The 19,850-nt window shown below is 36.2% G+C and overlaps 1 protein-coding gene across 1 annotated transcript; it reads right to left on the bottom strand.

Annotated features, from left to right (window-relative positions):
- Positions 1 to 2,685: 2,685 nt before the first annotated feature.
- On the bottom strand, positions 2,686 to 5,042 carry LOC143597891 (anthocyanidin 3-O-glucosyltransferase 2-like). Its single transcript, XM_077076269.1, has 3 exons — positions 4,917 to 5,042; positions 4,096 to 4,873; positions 2,686 to 3,310 (listed from the first exon to the last, which is right to left on the bottom strand). The coding sequence occupies exons 1-3, from the start codon at positions 4,983 to 4,985 to the stop codon at positions 2,721 to 2,723; spliced, it is 1,437 nt and encodes a 478-aa protein (XP_076932384.1). The 5' UTR covers positions 4,986 to 5,042; the 3' UTR covers positions 2,686 to 2,720.
- Positions 5,043 to 19,850: the final 14,808 nt, after the last annotated feature.

The following is a 19,850-nucleotide window of genomic DNA, read 5'->3' as shown; positions in this document are numbered from 1 at the left end:
TATCGTTCGATTGTTGGGGCATTGCAGTATCTAACGATTAAGCGTCTTGATCTTGCCTATGCTGTAAATCAAGTGAGTCAGTTTCATCATTCTCCAACTGAAGATCATTACAAGGAAGTTAAGCGTATCCTGCGCTATCTCAAGGGAACTGTTGCATTGGGCTTACATTATACTCGGCCTCCCTATGTCTCCATTGTTGGGTATTCGAATGATGATTGGGCTCGCTGTTTAGAGACCCGACGCTTTACTTATGGCTATTCCATTTTTCTTCGAGGAAACCTTATCTCTTGGTGCGCTAAGAAACAACCTATTGTTGCACGATTCAGTTGTGAGTCTGAGTGTCGGCCCATGGCCCATGCTACTACTGAAATCATCTGGCTTACTCATCTTTTACAAGAACTACGGGGTTTGCCACCGTTGAGGTAGACTCTTCTTTGTAACATCCTAAGTGGTTTGTTTATGACTCAAATCCATTCTACCATAAATGCCCAAAGCACATTGATTTAGATTATCATTTCCTTCGGGAGCTGGTTCAGGTGGGGGACTTAGTAACTAAGTATGTACCATCCAAGCTTCAGGTGGCAGATATCTTTACGAAAAGTCTTGCAAAACCTTTGTTTTTGGAATTTCGACGTCAACTTCGGTTAAGGCCGCCACCATTCCGCTTGCTGGGGATATTAAAGGATATAATATTATTATTGTACCAATATGTAAATTATATTTATTTTCTAGTCCTTAGCTTATTGCATTTGTAGGGGGCTTGTATCGTTATGTATTCATATTGAAAATCAATTATAATATGGATATGTATCCATAATAAGAACATATCGACCACAATCTATCATTGTTAGCACAACTGAACACTTAAGGGACTATGATCATATGAATGAAAAAAGATAAGTAAACAATAATAAATTAAAGTAGTGGTGTTAAACGGTCACCCCGATTGGGTTTCGGGTTAATAAAAATAAAAGTGACCTGCAACCCGACTCTATTAAGGTTTGGATTTGTCGGGTTCAGGTTTGTAGGGGTTTGGGTTAGTAGCGTTACCCTATATTTTTAAGTCAATTTAAACGGATACAATTAAGGGTGTCCTATACATGAGTACTCATTTAACTATAATGCACAAACATGTATGCAAGCATATAAATTACTCAATAGATATATTGTAATTCACTTCTATTGTAACTTGTAGTTGGAAGAATTACTGACATAACTACACAAAGTCTTCCTTTAAAGCATAATTCTTTTATCACACCAATGTCATTTTTTTTACCACACCATCAGTTGTCTGAAAAGTACATACACCACAAATCATAATACAAAACAATACATAATATTCAAGAAATCAGGAGTGTTTATATATTTTTGTGATATGTACGATTATGGTGACCGGGATTTGTACTGTAACGTTGTAAGTGGACTTCATTTTGGCTTAATGTAGCTAATTGGCCTCAATTGTGATTTGTAAATTGTAGGTGGGCTTGGGATTGGGCTTTAAGCATGAATCCTTATTAATATAATACTACTAGTACAAGATACTCGGGGTATTCGGGTCAACACGAAATCCGACGGACCCGAAACCCGACCTAATAACCATTCGTGTTAATCGGGTTAATTGTGTTAGAATAACCCGATTAATACTTTCCACCCTATTTAACTCCCTAGTTAGCTTATTCGTGTTTGGATCAGGTTAAACAGTTTTGGGCATTTTGGACAACCCTACATAGGGATGTGATGGTTAAAGCTTGTGATCTTATGGTCCCAGGTTCGAAACATGACTCATGAGGGTTTTAATTATCCACATTGGTGGTTTGATTTTTGATGGTGATCTTGAGAGAGTCAGAGATAGAACATTAAAATCACTATGGACAGTTGACATGCGAAAAGGATATGAATGGGTAGTGAACAAGCCTAGATAATTGCATGTGTGTGGTTCGACGATGGGTCACATCAACATCTGCGCAAAATTCATTGACTCAAAACATAATCTGAGCAAAATTAGTCCAGGTAAAAATGTGATGTTTTCGAAAAAGTATCAATTTGGTTTGCATCATAATAGGTTCGAGCAGAAACTGAAGTCGAGTACAAATGAATCAGTTAGTCGACGATCGTGTTGGGCGAGCCAATGGTGGAGTGTGGGCGGCGGAAGAGAGTGTCGGTGGCAGTGGGGTTTAGGAATGGATGATTCTTTTAACGTTGAGTTTTCTTTTCTTTTTTTCTTTTGGTTTATTATCGATCAGATTATATTGGTTGCGTTTGTTTGTTTATCGATATTTTAATGGAATTTTAAGTATTCATGCTTATACAAACTAGGCGTGAACAAAAATTCCGATTAACTTAACCGAAACTGAATTAATCGTTAGATCGTACAACACTAAAGACGGCCCCGTATTGTTTTTCTTTCTTTCTTTATTTTTTATTGCAAACGAACGTCCGTTGCTCTGAGTGTCGGTTAGTGGTATATCTCCAGGAACATGGATGATGAAACATGATCAATTGAATGTAAAATAAAAACAAACACTTACATAAATGAATACATATAACATATTTGTATTTCCAGAAATCAAACAAACAATCAAAAACAATACATGGATGATGAAACATGATCAATATGTTAAATGAATACATATAACATATTTGTAATCGGTGTGTTTTTGTCTGATTGTCGGTAAGATGAAACCGATCATGCGTTTGTAACTTCCAAACACCGTAGCGCGTTACTGCTCTGACTTGTTAATGTTTTGTAGCATATCTTGAACCAATTTCTCTAATGTAACAAATGAGGATCCACCTTTTATCATTGCATTCCTTCCTTTCTCACTTATATCCTTCACTTTCTCCCTCACAGGGTTTGCATCATTCATTAAGGAATTTATGGCTCTCTCGATCTGATCCGCCATCACCAACTCGCTCCCATGACTTCTGTAACTCAAACTCAACTCCACAGCCAGTTCCAACTCCTTCACCAGCAAAAACGCATTCAACTGTTGTTCTGCATGCAGTGGCCATGTAGCAATAGGGACATTATACCATAAGCTCTCCAAGACAGAGTTCCAGCCACAATGAGACACAAACCCTTTGACCGCACCATGGGCCAGTACTTCGGCTTGTGGTGCCCAGCCACAAACCATCCCTCTCTCTTTCACTCTTTCTAAAAACCCATCTGGCAGGACCTTTTGCACGTTTGTGTAGTCACTTGTGGCCACATTTCCGTCTCTCGGTGGTTGCCGTATGGACCACAAGAACCGATGACCACTCCGCTCGAGTGCAATAGCTATCTGCGCTAGCTGGGATTCATTAAAATACCCTGTTAAGAATATCAACAACCCGAAGTACTATTAATTAAAACAGTATTCATATAGAAGTTTTTTTCTTTTTCTACAGTTAACTGTCGTTAAATTAATTTAGACATGCACCTTAATACAGCTAACTAGGTCCAATACCGTTTGACTAATGTACGTAGATAGTTATTATAGTTGTAGGTAATATCAAATTAATTTGACCCAAATAACTATTTTAGCTCAGAATTAATGTGATTATTATAGTGAGTTATATAATATATTTATTTTCGTATCAATTGTAGCCTGGCCCACAAACCCATGCATTTTTTTTCAACATTTGATTAATAATAGTAAAATTTTAATTTTAATTTATATATATGATTTAACCCAAATAACTATATTAATCCAGAAGTTTACATGTGGATTTTTAATCCAATATTTTTATATTCCTATCAGTTGTAGTCTAGCCCACTAAATCCATTTATTTTATTTTTTTTCATTTTCAATTAATATGAATTGATTAAATAAATTAAAATTTAAATATTAAAATTTTTTTTTCACCCATTAAATCTTTTATTTATTTATTTTTTTTTGGTAAAAAAATATTAAATTAAATCTGTGATTTGATCAAAATAACTATTTTAGTCCAGAAGTTGACGTGTGATAATTTTTTCATTTTCAATTGATAAAAATTGAAACAATTTAATAAAAGAAAGTAAATTTTAAATTTTATACTATGATAGTTATTTGGGTAAAAACACAGGACTAAAATGGTATTTAACTTGTTTCAGTTCATTAAATCTTAACATACCCATAGTCCCAAAGCACAAGAAGAGGACTGACTTCAGAGGTTGATTGTCCAGCCAGTTCTTGATCTCAGACTTAGTCGAGCCACTCGAATCATTACGGTTTTTGAATTCAATCAAAGGTCCAACCGGGTACACATTTGGTGGTGTTACAATCGAATATAAAGCGTACGGTTCAACCTCAGCAAATGAATTTACGATAAATCCTTTGCATTCCTTGAACCTGGTACCAAAATAAACATAGGATTCATACCCACCTCCACTTTTGTCAAACACAGCACCCGGAAGCACATTCGCAGGAACATGATTCTGGAAACTCGGTATAACCGAGTCAGAATCAGAAGGATGAAAGTTATCTCCCACTTGGTTGTGGCGATCCGGGAGATGAAGCAGAAATCCAAGATAAGCTGTGCTAAAGGAACAAAACATATAGGAAGGAACCTTGAACTTGTTAGCTACATCAATCATGCAACTAGAGAACATATCAAGTACAACTCCAACAAGTTGTGTTGATTCATCCAATACTAAGTCCTTGATCGCTAGTTCGACTTGAGGTTTATGGCTCTCACACACGCGGTGTACAAACATTTCGATGCATATAGACGACGAAAAGGGTTGCGGAATATGGCTAGTGATAGCAGGAGGGATGATGATGAACTTTATGTTGCTATTTGAAGAAACAATTGACTTGGTGTATGGATCAAGATCTGTTTGAGGGGGTAAGAGGATAATAAGGACTGTAATTGATAAGTGTTCATCTTGATCTAGCAAACTCTTTGCAAACTGTAATTGATAAGTGTTCATCTTGATCTAGCAAACTCTTTGCAAACTGTATGGATCCTGTTAGATGACTGGAGGCAGCCAAAGGTATGAAAACAAGTTCCGGCTTCTTCATGGTTGCTTGCAAATGACCCCAATGACTACCTGTTTTTAAATTAATCGTGTGTGACCGGTAAACCCCAATGACATGTGATAATGGAAAAAAAAAATTGATTATTGTAATCAATTTTTTTATTTTTTTAATGTCTAGTGTATCTGGTATTATATCCTTCACATCCCACGTATCATCTATCTCTCCTTATATAATTTAGCATGTAACATATTAATATATCTTTGTCTAAAATTTGTTTAATTTTTAAAACCTCTTACATCCTATATATAAACTTGTGCCTCTAAGAGTTTAACTTATTTAAACCATATTTATTATTTTTTTTGTTACTATTACCAAATCAAATGACTACACCTAAAGACAATGTTTGTTGGGTATATTGGTTTGACAATGCTTCACTCCCTAAATCTACATGGACATGAGAGATTCTTGCTTCTTAAGTGAATATCATGCCTCTTAAATCACCAACACGTTTTGGGCTTAATGTTAGTGATGAGATGAAAACACTACAATTAAGCGTGATTAGGTGAGAATAGTAGCATGATGTTGACCTCCTGGAAAGTTTTCACCTGAAAATTAAAAACAAATCCATGAGCTCTTCGTGTATATATAAAGTGGACAATATAAGTGATACGAGGGGACGGATACTACAGTTGAACTTGGAGACGTAACTCTTCTTTTGTTTCTTGACTGTGAAATAAAATCAAGCTTATGAGCTTATTATCTTATGTCGGAACAAGTTGATAGGATCTGTTACGGTTTATTCGAGACAACCGTCAATCTTCCAAGAACACAACAGAAGAAGAGAAAAGAGACCCAAAATAATAATTCTTTCTTATTCTTTTTCTCAAACAAAGATTACAATATATAGGAAAACAAAAGACATAATAATAAAAAAAGATAAATAATAAGGAAACATATTTTGACTACAATGAAATGAAAACTAAATAAAAGATAAACTTTAATAATAATAATAATAATATTTTTATTGTAGGATCGTATCAGGATCCCTTCTCTATTTTAGAGAATGGAATATCGGGTAAATTAGATACTTTCTTACAATTTTCTGTATAATGTAGAGACAATATGGATTTAGAGAGTAGGATGTGAATACTCTTTTAAAGCAGTGGTTTCAAAGTGGGAAACAAAAGTGATTAAATTCGGGTTTGTCATTTTAGCTTTGGTTGAAGATAAAGACTCGTGTCTTTTAAAAAGGTCCGGGTTTAATTCATGATAATGTGGTAGATTATTCTATTGGTATAATTCAGTAATAGAAAGTAAACAAGTGTCCGAGTTGCTACATAAAAATTAATAATAACTAGTGTTAAGTACCCGTGCATTGCGCTGGGTTGGTGTGAAGGTGTTGCCAGATGGTGTGAAGGTGTTGCCAGATTTCACGTACGTTGATTACTAACATCAAGTAAGAGATTCTCAATATAATAAAAACAGTAAAAAGTTCATACCATTTATCATTTCATTCAAGAGTCTTCATTTGATTCTCAAATGTTAATACACTACAGTAACAAAACATCTAAAATCTAGCATAAAAATATTAAAAGTTTAATTACAACCATCATCAAATGCAAAAGTGTACACAATAGTCAAAACCACACATTAAATTTCCTCCAAAAGAGAGAAAAATCATAGCTGTCAAAACTCGAGATTTCTTAATATGAAACCATGGTTTCAAGTTTCGAACTTTATTCGGGCCATCATGATTTATTCATCTACACATAATACTAAAGAAACAAAACACAATCAAAACACAATCATCTTCTTCATTTTTCTCCAAACATCAGTGGTTGACTTCTTCGACACTTGGGGCCAAAGAAAGGCCTGTAAACGTTTGAGGCTCAGATAACGGTCAAAGTTGCAGCAAACGTTACCATTCCTAATAACAAATCATCATCATAGCCCAGAAATAAGATTCAAGTGACCGGAAAGCAAAGGCACCCATGGCCAAAACAACTGACAATAAAACATTAAAACATAAACAGATGAGCTCAAAAGTTATGACTGCAATGCCAAAACTCATTTATCACTGCCCACATATGAAGTAAACAACATAACAGCTACATAGAATAGCAATTAAAACACCACCAAAAGTGGCTTTTATAGGATCCTATAAATAGTTTAAAACTTTGTAGCCATTCAACGATTATCATGAATGTCCTAAATAATCGTTAGCCAACATTAATCGTAAGTTCAGGCTCAGAATCAAGGAGGCAATATATTAGGTTGCTTGTGTGAAGCCATCTCAGTTGCCAATCTAAGACGGTCATCATCATTGCCAAACCTCAGTTTTATTGATGTAAACATTACTCCCAGGCTCAGATACACATCATTGCCTCGCACATTCAAGTAACAAAGCTGTTAACAATGGAGCCACAAGAGACCATCACAGGCTCCAAGCACCTCATGCCAAAGACTTACATATATTCATAATACCAAAATAGTGATGATAACTACAGCCCAAAGAAGCCCAATCAAATCAATTTTGGCAAGTAGTTCACAAATTCACAAAAAACCTCCAAATTAGATGCATGCTCTATGGATTTTTATAAACGATTTAAGAAAAAAAATTGTAAAATCATCTCACGGTTCACGTCTAATGCAAGAGTCCGCGGTCCACTGAAGTTTGCTTCAAGCCACAGCCGAAATAGAAACGGCCGGTGGTCGAAACCCACCAATCTCCACCATTGCCGTCGCCTAGGGTTCCATCCGGCAACAATCAAGGCATTGCCATCGCCAAGGGTTTCCAAAATTGAACCCGACAACAGACAAATCGGAGCCGGAATAGCCCCACCACCACGACTCTGTAAACGACCGCAATTCACCGGTTATCTCTCACACAAAACATAGAGAAACCAGCAAGTTAATTAGAGGAACGATAACTTTATATTAAAAATAGTTCCAATTACAATAAAGAGGCAGGTAAGCAGACAACAAGCTGCGCCGCCACCTCTTTGAATAACAAAACCGTTCCTACTGAAGCGGTGGTAAAAGAGGTGAAACAGAGAGAGAGATGGAAGGAAAGTGAAAGACAGAGAAAGTGGAATTAAGAGTGACTGACTGGAGATGAGAAAATTCAATAGTATGGCATTATGAGCTGTACATTATGTTTTAAGGGTTGTAAGCTAGACTCTTAAATATAGGTCAACTGACCATTTTGTCTTTCCAATATGCGTTATGATATACTTTGTGTGTGTGTAGGGTACCATTTTGTATATTAGTGTTTTGTATTTACTTGTTCTATAAACGATTTATACTAGTTAGCTTTCCGGTTTCTTTGTTGTATGTTTGGGCCCGATGCCTTGTAAACAATATCCCATTGGGTCGTAATAATATATGTGGGCATGACATGTCTTCACCTATAAACGGTGAAGCAAGCTCATGCAAAACCAACCTTTTGCAAATCTTATCCTCTCACATACTACTCTTATCTCCCTCTCAACCTTTCCTTTTCAGGTAATAACCAAACCAAACAAGATCCGAGATCTCGGTTCTCAACTAGTGATTTCCGCTAGCTAGTTGTGAGATTGATCCAAGAACACTAGTTATTTGTTTGTTGTTTGATCCGTCCATTGGACCTACAATTGGTATCAGAGCTTTCGGTTCTACTATTTGTGGATCTTGGGTCACAACCTTGGATTTTGGTCTTGTTAGTGTGTTGAATATTTGTATTCAAGTGTTTAAGTGGGACTATTGGTTCACTTGTTGATAAAAGAGTTTTTTCAAGCTTGAAATAAGTGTGTTTAAAGCATTCGAGTTGTTTTGAAATTTGTTTGTGTGATTCTTGTGTGTTAAAAGTGTTAAAATTCAAGGATTTGTGTGTTTTAAGCCATAAAATGAGTGGTTCTTAGATCTAAAAGTGTTCAAACGTTTGAATCGGGTTTCCATGAGTGGATAAAGTGTGTACTTGTGTGAAAAGATGTTAATAAGTACAATCCGTACTTTCCTTAAAACAGATCTAACCGAATTCAATCCATTAGAATCGAGTTATAAACGATTCGAATCAGATGTAAAAAAAACCATTCGACTCAAAATTCAAAACCAATCGAATTGAGTAGTTTGTTTCGATTGATTTTCCAATTCAATGCGAATCAAATCCAATTTGATTAGATTTCTTTGCCAATTAGATTCAATTGAAATCCAATTCGATTGGTTTGTACTTAAAGCTTTCAACAGAACCTGGTTGTAAACTGTTTGAACTAGAAACTGATTAACATGATGGCTAATGATACTAAGACCTTAAAGAACTTCATAATCTTCGAGAATGAGGCTGGTACCACCAACAACCCCCCTAAGCTACTTAAGTGGGATAATAACTTTGAAGAATTCAAATGGCGTTTCAAGAATTATATAAGAGTAACTGACTGTGCTCTTCTCGGATCAATTGTGATTGGTCCTCATGTTCATACCACTGACACTGCTGATGGACTAGTTCCAAACCTGTAACGGCCTATGATGATGATGATGATGATGATAGAAAGATGTTAAGTGGTGATAAAAAGGCCTATAGTGTCCTAAGTGTGTGCCTTTCACTTGAGATTGATCAAACTTTGAGGGTACACACCATTGCTAAAAGACTATGGTATGTCTTGGTTAATAAGTTTGAAGGGAATGCGGAATATGTTCAACCACGTGCAAGGAGAAACTATTGGAAATCTTATTCGTAGGTTTGAAACATTGATCACCAAGATGAAGAGTGCAAGCATTGATTATGATCCGATTGAAATCAATGACAAGTTGTTAAATTCCTAACCTTACACATGGAACAGTAGTGTGATTACCATCAAGAGAATAACATACTTAAAAATCACTTCTCTTTCTGATTTGACATCCACCATCAAGTTATTTTAAATGGATGACAAACTCAGATTGGGTAACCACATCAGTTCTCTGAATCATGCTGGAATTTCTACTAGGTCTGGAGTCAAGATAGCTTTTCTTAGCCAAGCACATCCCACTATTTATCCCGTTGATGGGGTTAAGATTTTTTCTGCTCAACCATCGCAGAACTCTGCATTCAAGACTGCTACAAGTCCACAAGCACCATCCAGTTTAAGAAGCGGTTGATAAAGTTGTTGAGCAAGCATTAAAATCTCATGAAGTGAAGAAGCCTGCCAATAGTTCATCCTACTCCCTTCCTCAAGTTTATGAATCTCACGTTGCATTATTTCATGCCTTTTTGGCAAGTCATGAGGAGTTATTGCAAGGAAAGCTTCTACCTCCTTATTTTCAATAAGGAGACATTCTCGAGATCAACAAGAAAGATCTCAAAAAGATGGATATCAAGTGATGGCCATGGCCATTCACCGTACTTCAAACTTCATGAAGAAGTATGGTAAGAACAACTTAAGAGATTCTGATGGGAATGGAATTGGGTTTGGCAAGGACAAACTTTGGTGCTACTACTGCAATGAGAGTGGGAACTTTATGATGGAGTGCACAAACCCATCCAAGACTACAAATGGCATGAAGATTATTGAGGTTTCTAACAATGAAGGTGGAAGAAGAAGTGACAAACGGCCTGATCAAAACTTTTCTTCAAAACCTAGAGTTCCCCGGATTGGTCAAGGCAACTCAACAAAAGGGAACTCTGGATCTAGCTCAAAGGTCATGATCACTTTATCAGCTGAAGGGACCAAACCAGATTGGGAAGATGACCAATTTCTGGAGCTGATCAATCCACTGACCTTTGCTGGGATGACGCTTGTGAATGAAGACCAACCCTCTTCAAGCTCTACAAAAAGGCTGAGAAGATATTTGCCACCATAATTAAAACTCATAATAATGATATGGCTAAATTAAGTGAGAAATTGTTTCATTCTAACAAACTAGCTGAGTTTTATGAAAGACGTGTAGTAGAGTTAAATGCCAAAATTGAAAAGCTAGGGTTAGACTTAGCTTAAAGAAAGATAGCCGTTGAAAGATTTGTGTTGGCTTCTGATAAATTGAATGGGATTATTGGGGCACAGCTTGTGGTGAAACAAAGACATGTATAGGCTATGATCACACAGCAGTTCCACCTCCATTTAGTGAGAACTACACTAGTATGCCTCACTTTGGTTTCAATACCCCACCTGAGTACGAAGTGGTCTATGGTATTGGTCATGCGCCAAAACCAAAGACATTTATTCCTCATGTCTCCAAAACTGTTGATCCATCCCAATATCAGCAAATTCTAATTGTGATTTATCTTCTTCAGCATGTTGTGTAGAAGAAAGTAAGTATGTGGAAAAGAACATGGTTTATGGAGAGAAAAAAGTTTGAAATTCACTTTTTGATTCCAACATGAATCTAAAACAACCATTTGTTAACTCAGTCTGTAATAATAATACTTTGAAAAATATAATGAATGATCATGTAACTTGTGAGAGTGTTAATGTTGGCATGTAACACCCCGAATAAAGCCAAATACGCCCAAGTGTGACTTACATATTTCCCAAAACACATGTGACACTATTAAGTCCCAATATTATTATTAATTAATTTAAACATCAAGTACACAAGTTTGTAACAAGAAATACAAGGAATGTACAAGAACAATTAACAACTTGCCCATTTATTAATATAACCTAATTTCTAGTGACTTCTCCGTTTCATCCTCTAATAATTGTACCTGTAACATATATATAAAATAAAGTCAACTAAATGAATAGTTGGTGAGTTCACATAAGTTTTGATATACGTACATAAAAATCATACAATTCCATGAACAAGTGTAAATGAGCAAGTAATGTCCTTTCCAGCTGGGATTGTGCACCAGCGTACTCAGATAAGCGCAAGTAAGATCCTTTCCAGTTGGGATTATGCACCAACGTACTCGGATAATAAGGCCCTTTTGCACTCATAACAACAAATGTATTGAGCGCAAAAAGGGGCGTATGATCCTACTATCTTGAAGTAAACCATGAGCAAGTAATTTGTAGCAAGTAAAAGTAAATACACAAGTCCATGTAGCGAATTGTAGTTTGTAAATAATGAATAAACGAAATTGAATTATTGATAGAATATATATATGCTACCCACAAAATAGTTAAAAATGGTAAAAAGGGGGTGTGATAAGTTAACCTTTGAATTGGGATGACAAACTTGAAAATGAAACGAAAGCGCATTATATGAAACCAAACGATCGAATCTCACGAGCTAGACATAATAAGAACAAAAGAATTACTAACTAATTTGATGGAATAAAATGTCGGTTTTATGGTTCATACGTTTTTATCTATAGGTATTTTATTGCACATTTTTAAGTGTATTAATATTTAAGTTAACGGGTTTTATCAATTTATTATTATAATATTATTTACAAGATTAAAAATATTTAAGGAATTTGTTGTTATCGGTATTATTTAAAGTTACAACGACATTCTATATGTATTAATTATATAATTATTTTGCGAGTTTTAACGAGCGGTTTGGGTTTGCAAAAGTTGATACTTGAACGAAAATCATTAACGGAAGTCAAAACATCTCTTATTTAACTATAAAACTAATTTTATTTATTTTGTATGCTTTTATAAATATATAATTAATTTATTAAAACTAATAAAAATGGTTTTCATAAAATGTAAAACAGGTTTGATGTGAACCCGGGTCTCCATGCCCACACAACACATACACAACCACTGGACCACTTTAATATTTTTGTTAAAAGATGCAAACCAACTAAATATAAACAGAAAACCCAAACTTCATCTTCTTCACCATAACCCTAGGGTTTCAATTCTCCATAATCATTCCGGGTTTGATTAATTTGAGTTAGGGGTTTTGTTTGTCGGGTTTAAACGAAGCAAAACCATGTATTAATTACTTATTTGGTGACGGAATGACGGCGAACGGAGCTTGGCCGGAATGTGGATTATAAGAATGGAATTGGTGATATTAGAGAGTTTGTTAGTGTAAGTTTATGATTGTAGCACGTTTAGGAATAGATTAGGATGCTATTTATAGTTGTGGATGGTCCGTTGGATGTTTAATTCGAGTTAATTAGGTTTTGATTATAACCCAACGGTTGGGTGATTAAAACTAGTTAATTAGGTTGTTAATGATAAAATTAATCATGTAATAACGTTTAGATTTACTGGAGATGACGTTTAGTGTGATTAACGGATTAAAACGAAGCTTAAAACGCATTATTGAACTTCGCCGGAGCTTGCTCGCCGTCGCCGGAGCGACCCTCCGGAAAAACGCAAGAAGGAGAGAGAGGGTGGGGCCGGCTGGGTAGTCTTATAAAAATTATAATATAATTATAATTTGAATAAATTACACAATTGTCCCTCATGTTTCATATATTAATAAAACAAAATTTTAAAAATGTTTACATAATAAACCTTGAACTTTATATTTATATAACAGTTGATTAAAACTTGTTATATTTAATATCCTTAGATTTTTTATATTTTATGCCCGATAGTTTTGAGATTGGTTATTTTATAAACTTTTAAGGCTCGGAGATTCGTTAATTGAACAATACGGATATAGAGTAAACGAATATGAACTATAAATCATTGAACATGATATAAATTAAATACTTTCAAAAACAAATACATTGAACTGACAAAACGGGTCGGTTCAACGAATACAAATACAAATACATAAACGAATTCGAAATATATATATATATATATATATATATTTAAATAGAACAAAACCGAAAATTTAAAATGGGTCGGGTTTTCGGGTTTGAAAAGTAACGAATGTTACAGGACTTACAACTTTTAGAAATTTCGTCCCGAAATTAAAATAAAAATAAAATTTAAAAGAGAACAACTAATATACGGAGTTTTTAGAAGTTCTAAAGATTTTATATATCAAATAAAGTAACCCCGATCTTTGAATGACCCGAAAGAACGCCACAAATTGGAAATATGACAAGGACACTTATGTATAGGATGTACTAGTGGCGTATCCACCATGCCCTTATGATATTGTGTTTGCCCCGTTCCCCAAAATCATTTCAAGTTCCGAGTTATTTCACACAACCTGACTTATTATATTTTCCATGCGAAAACTTTGATAATTACGTGTCGACCCAAAATTACCTCTATCGTCGGATGGTCCATATAACTTGTGTGGTTTTAGACCATATACTTTAGATAATTAAATAAAATTTTCATATAAAACATAGAAATAAAAAATAATGAATTAAAAGGGTAAAAACATTACAAACACATTGATAAACCATTCAGGCCGAGGACTTTGCAAAAACACTAAATCAAGTAAATAAGATCATCGTGTCTAAACCAAGTAAACGATGTGGAAAACGAAATAGATGAGGTAATGAAGTTAATAGATGAAACATTTATAAATATGAACGTCGTATCATATAATTGAAATAATGGGGTCGAGAATAACGTGGTAAGTAAAAGTAGCATTTAACCAACGGAATATGAACATGTAAATTGATAACGCATTGGGTTCGAGAATAGCTTAGATAAACAAAACTTTTAAGTATCAAAATATCATGATGTTTAACAAATGAAAATTTCCAATAAAACATCGACGTGACCAATGGCAACGTTGAGATGAATAAACAATTATATCTTACCAACATGTAAATTGATAATAACTTGAAATGAAATGGATAAACGAAATTTTAATATTAAAATATTAAAACCGATTAAGTTTGTGAAAAGAAACATTCTCAAAGTAAACAATTGAAATTTCGAAATCAAAATAAAGTATTTTTTCCAGACTGATGAAATCAAGAACAACAGAATGGTATAATTATAACATCGAGTGAAAGTGAAATACACAAATAAACAAAACAATTTGTGTAAAAAAAATATAACATAGCATAAACTCGGCATGTACATAGGACACAGTTCCGGTTCAAAGTAACAAATTTATTAAGAGAGAGCCGGTCAAAGATATCCAAACGTAGAAATAATATGAAAATACGGTTTCCATTAGGTAGCTATGTATACATACATGTTCATAGTCCCAATTTCCACTTAATGGTTACTTTTATGGAAAATTGGTTATAGACCACGGGATTTGAAATAACAAACGTAAACCGATTTAATAAAGCGGACAAAAATGATGTACGAATTTACGTTTCGTAAAAATACAAACGAATATGGACCATGGATCAATGAACTTCTTAACAATATTCTAAATAAGTGGATAAAAATCACTCTGGGGTAAGTTCGAAATATATGTGAAGGAGAAAATGTAAGGCCCCGTTACCGGTAACCCTACTTTAGTGTTGGATTTACTCATAAATGCAGTTCTAAATATCAGAGTTAATTAAAACTTTACGCGGAATATAAAACTTCAACCATAATATCATACATAACCTTCAAATCTTGTCTTATAAAACATTCATAGTCATTTAAAATGAAACATAGTCTTTTAAAACATCACAACATTTCTTCGAGATGCCAGTATCTTCGATTCCATGCCATGTGTCTTCAATCACGCGAGCAGCCTCAACCTATTTGCTTGCGTGCAAGCTAAAAGTCAGCTACGCTGAGTGAGTTCTAGTAAATCACATAACTTACCTTACATACACATATACGTGCCCGAAGGTACGCATTTCATACTTAACATGTCCATCAGTCCTTCATATACATTCATAACTAGCCTTACATTATAAAGAAAATTCGCCCTACATACCTCGGATATTATTAGGGTCCGGTCAACCTTCATCCTCGGATATTATTAGGGTCCGGTACCCTCCATCCTCGGATATTATTAGGGTCCGGTCACCCTCTATCCTCGGATATTATTAGGGTCCGGTACCCTCTATCCTCGGATATTATTAGGGTCCGGTCACCCTCCATCCTCAGATATTATTAGGGTCCGGTACCCCTTCTTCCATACCCCCATAGCGATACTTTCTGTATACATAATCGCAAGTTTCACACGTACATACGTCATTCATTCCTCATCTTTAACATACATATAACATCAAACCCTTACCTGGCAGTACATGCAATATCCGAATATCGTTCATGTACCGACGAGAAATCATTCATACATATCACATAATAAATACATGGCATACACTTATCACTAAGGATAAGTGTATTAACTAATCACATCGAGTATGCACACAGCCCCGAAAACATAACAACGAATGGGGCTAGAAACTCACCTGAAGTCGGTTACGTTCACCGTTAATAGTTATTCCTTTCTTCAGTTGGGCACGGCTAACTTTATAATAATTACATGCATCAATTAACTATCACTAATCATAATGTGCTTCTAGGTTGATTATTGCCCTCAACGAACGGGGGTCCGGGGGCAGCGCCCCTGGTAGCGGGGTTCTAGGGGCGGCAGCCCCTAGCGGGGTCGAAGGGGCAGAGCCCCTGGCAGGGGTTAAGCTGTCTTAAGACATTATCCATTAACATTTTAAGTTATTTTCTAAGTTGGGCTTGCTTAGTTTTGATGAGTTATGGACTTAAAGTTTGTGGACTCAATAAGGTCAGGTCCAAACTGTTCATTAAAGCACCTAGGCCCACTAGTATCAGGCCCAAACAGAAACTGGGTCAGCCGAGAACTCTAAGCAGAGAACCCCTGTTGACCGAGAACCATACGGTTTGACCGAAATCCATGTTTGACCGAAATCTATGTTTGACCGAAAACATGAGATGACCGAAAACATGAGCTGACCGAGAACCCTGTCACCGATAACCCTTATCGAGAACTCTTGGTGTCTGCCTGTTGACCGAAATCCATAAGGTTTGACCCAGGGTTCCCAAATTTAGCCGAAAACCCCCAGCTCAGTTCAGTTTTCTTTCTTATGTTTCCACCTTGCCTAGTTAACTTGTTCAATGATTCAAATCATGAACTTTTAGCCCTTTTTCATCATTAGTATTAACCGTTTACATCTGATATCATTCCCTCATCGGGGTTTAGCCCATTTCCTAGCATAAAGCTCGGACCTTTAGCCATAAAACGTTCTTTTACTAGATCTAGGGTTCATCTATGAGCCGAATACTATCATAAGACCATTAGGTACATTTTAATCTCCAAGTTTGCATTTTTATGAGGCATCTAGATCCAATCTACTCTAGGGTCAAGTTTCATGGAAAATCGTTCATAAAAATGTAACCTTTGATCATAGAGAACATACCTTTTGACGTTTCTAGGTTACGGCTAGCTTTAGTTATGAACCTTGACCTTGTATTTAGCTTGTATCCCAAAGATCTATCAATAAAGGTTTTATTTTTGATCTCGGTTTCTTGTTCTAGCTTGCGGCCGTAAATGGAAAGGTTGTGTGTGTGTTTTTGAGTGTGTAGGGAATATTATGGATAAGATGGATGGAAATGGAAAGATTTAGGGTTTAAGGGGTATTTATACTCCCTTAAGCACATGGACCTAAGGCCCATCTTTCTTTTTTAGTCCATGATTAGTTCCATTTAATTAGCCTACTTATCTTTCCCTTTTACCATTTTACTATTTATTTATTAACTCAAGTAAACTTTTCCGTCATAACGAGTCAATATTCATTATTATTTTTATTCGAAATTTTGGGATGTTACAAGTCTTCCCTCCTTAAAGAGGATTCGTCCCCGAAACCTAACTATTACTTAAACAGACTCGGGTAAAACTTGCACATCTCATCCTCAGCTTCCGAAGTAGCATCTGACCCTTTGCGATGCTTCCATATCACTTTCACTAATGGTATAACTTTGTGACGAAGCTGCTTCTCCTTGTGATCAACAATCTCTATGGGTTGCTCAATGTAGTTCAGCTGGTCATCAACCTCGATGTCCATCAATGGCACGTGAGACGTGTCATCAGCTAGACATTTCCTCAAGTGAGAAACATGGAAGGTTGAATGAATTCCTTTTAACTCATTAGGTAAATCCAGCTTATAAGTCACCTCGCCAGCGCGATCTATAATCTTAAACGGTCCAATATACCTCGGACTCAACTTTCCTCTCTTCCTGAAACGAATGATTCCTTTCCAAGGCGAGACCTTGAGCATCACATTGTCACCAACGTTAAACTCGATCGGTCGTCGCTGCTTATCAGCATACGACTTTTGTCTGTCTTGCACGGCTTTCATTCTTGCTTTGATCTGATCAAACTATGAAGATGTTTCTTGAACAACCTCTAGGCTTCCCATTTCTTTCTAACCAATCTCACCCCAACACACCGGGGTTCTACATCGTCTACCATAAAGCATCTCAAACGGTGGCATATCACTTGAATGGTAACTGTTGTTATAGGAGAACTCTGCTAGATGCAGATGGTCATCCCAACTTCCATTAAAGTCTAAAACCCAAGCACGTAGCATATCCTCCAGGGTTTGGATCTTCCTTTCAGACTGTCCATCTATTTGAGGATGATACGCCGTACTAATGTTCAATCTCGTTTCCATGGCTTCATGGAACTTCTTCCAAAACCTCGAAGTAAATCGGGTATCTCTATCGGATACAATCGACAGCGGCACTCCATGCTTAGACACAACCTCTTTTATGAACAAGCTCGCTAACGTTTCTAACGAGATAGCCTCTCGTATGGGCAGAAAGTGAGCACTCTTGGTCAAACGGTCTACAATCACCCAGATGGTATCATGTTGCTTAGCTGTACGGGGTAGCTTAGTTATGAAGTCCATGGTGATGTGTTCCCATTTCCATTCTGGTATCTCCAAAGGTTGCATATTCCCATAAGGTTTATGGTGCTCTGCTTTGACTTGTAAACAAGTTAAGCACTTACTAACATAATCTACTACGTCATTCTTCATTCCTGGCCACCAGTAGTCTCTTTTCAAATATTGGTACATCTTCGTAGCTCCTGGATGAATCGAATATCTTGACTTATGAGCTTCATCTAAGATTCGACCTCTGAGATCTCCAAGGCGTGGGATCCACATACGGTCAAACCTGGTCTTAACACCATGAGTGTTTTCCATTAGCTCATCTTGTTGGCCCTAAACTCTTTCTTTCTTCACTAACTTTTCGTCTACTAGCAACTCTGACTGCGCTATGATGATTTCCTCAAAAGGCTTGAATTCATAATAAGCTGGTATGACTTCACTTTTGCAAGGACTTCCTCGTTCTTACGGCTTAGCGTGTCGGCGACCACATTTGCCTTACCAGGGTAGTACTTAATATCGCAGTCGTAATCCTTTATCAATTCTAACCACCTTCTCTGCCTCATGTTCAATTCTTTCTGCTCGAAGAAGTACTTTAAACTCTTATGATCTTTGTAGATGGTACACTTAGTACCATATAGATAATTCCTTCATATCATGAGAGCATGAACTACTGCTGCTAGCTCTAGGTCATGCGTCGCATAAGTACTCTCATGGACTTTCAACTGTCTAGACGCGTAAGCTATCACTTTCCCTCGTTGCATCACCTAACCCACGATGCGAAGCATCAGTATAAACAACCAAATCCTCGTCACCATTGGGTAAAGCGGGGATTGGAGCTTGCGTGAGTCTCTTCTTTAACTCCTGAAAAGCCTCTTCTTAAAACTTACCCCAACTGAATACTATCGACTTTCGAGTCATATCGGTCAACGGTGCGGCTATATTGGAGAAACCTTCGATGAATCTCCTATAGTAGCCAGCTAACCCTAGGAAGCTTCGTTTATCAGTCGGATTTTATGGAGTCTTCCAATTCGTTATCACCTCAATCTTAGCTGGGTCCACGGTAATCCCTTCAGGACTTATCACGTGACCTAAGAATTGCACTTCTCGCAACCAGAACGCGCATTTTGAAAACATAGCATATAACTTCTCTTTCTTCAGAGTCTCTAATACCTCCTTCAGATGCTCAGCATGATCAGGTTCGCTCTTTGAATAAATCAATATATCGTCGATGAAGACAATAACTGACTTATCCAGCATTGGCCGACACACCCTATTCATCATGTCCATAAATACTGCAGGACCATTTTTTA

This window comes from Bidens hawaiensis, unplaced genomic scaffold (genome assembly GCF_021521415.1).
Source record: "Bidens hawaiensis isolate Kalapana, Puna unplaced genomic scaffold, B.hawaiensis_p1.1 tig00049216_1, whole genome shotgun sequence".
Taxonomy (NCBI): domain Eukaryota; kingdom Viridiplantae; phylum Streptophyta; class Magnoliopsida; order Asterales; family Asteraceae; genus Bidens; species Bidens hawaiensis.
Note: the sequence above shows the minus strand (reverse complement) of the source record. Positions and strands in the feature narration are given on the sequence as shown.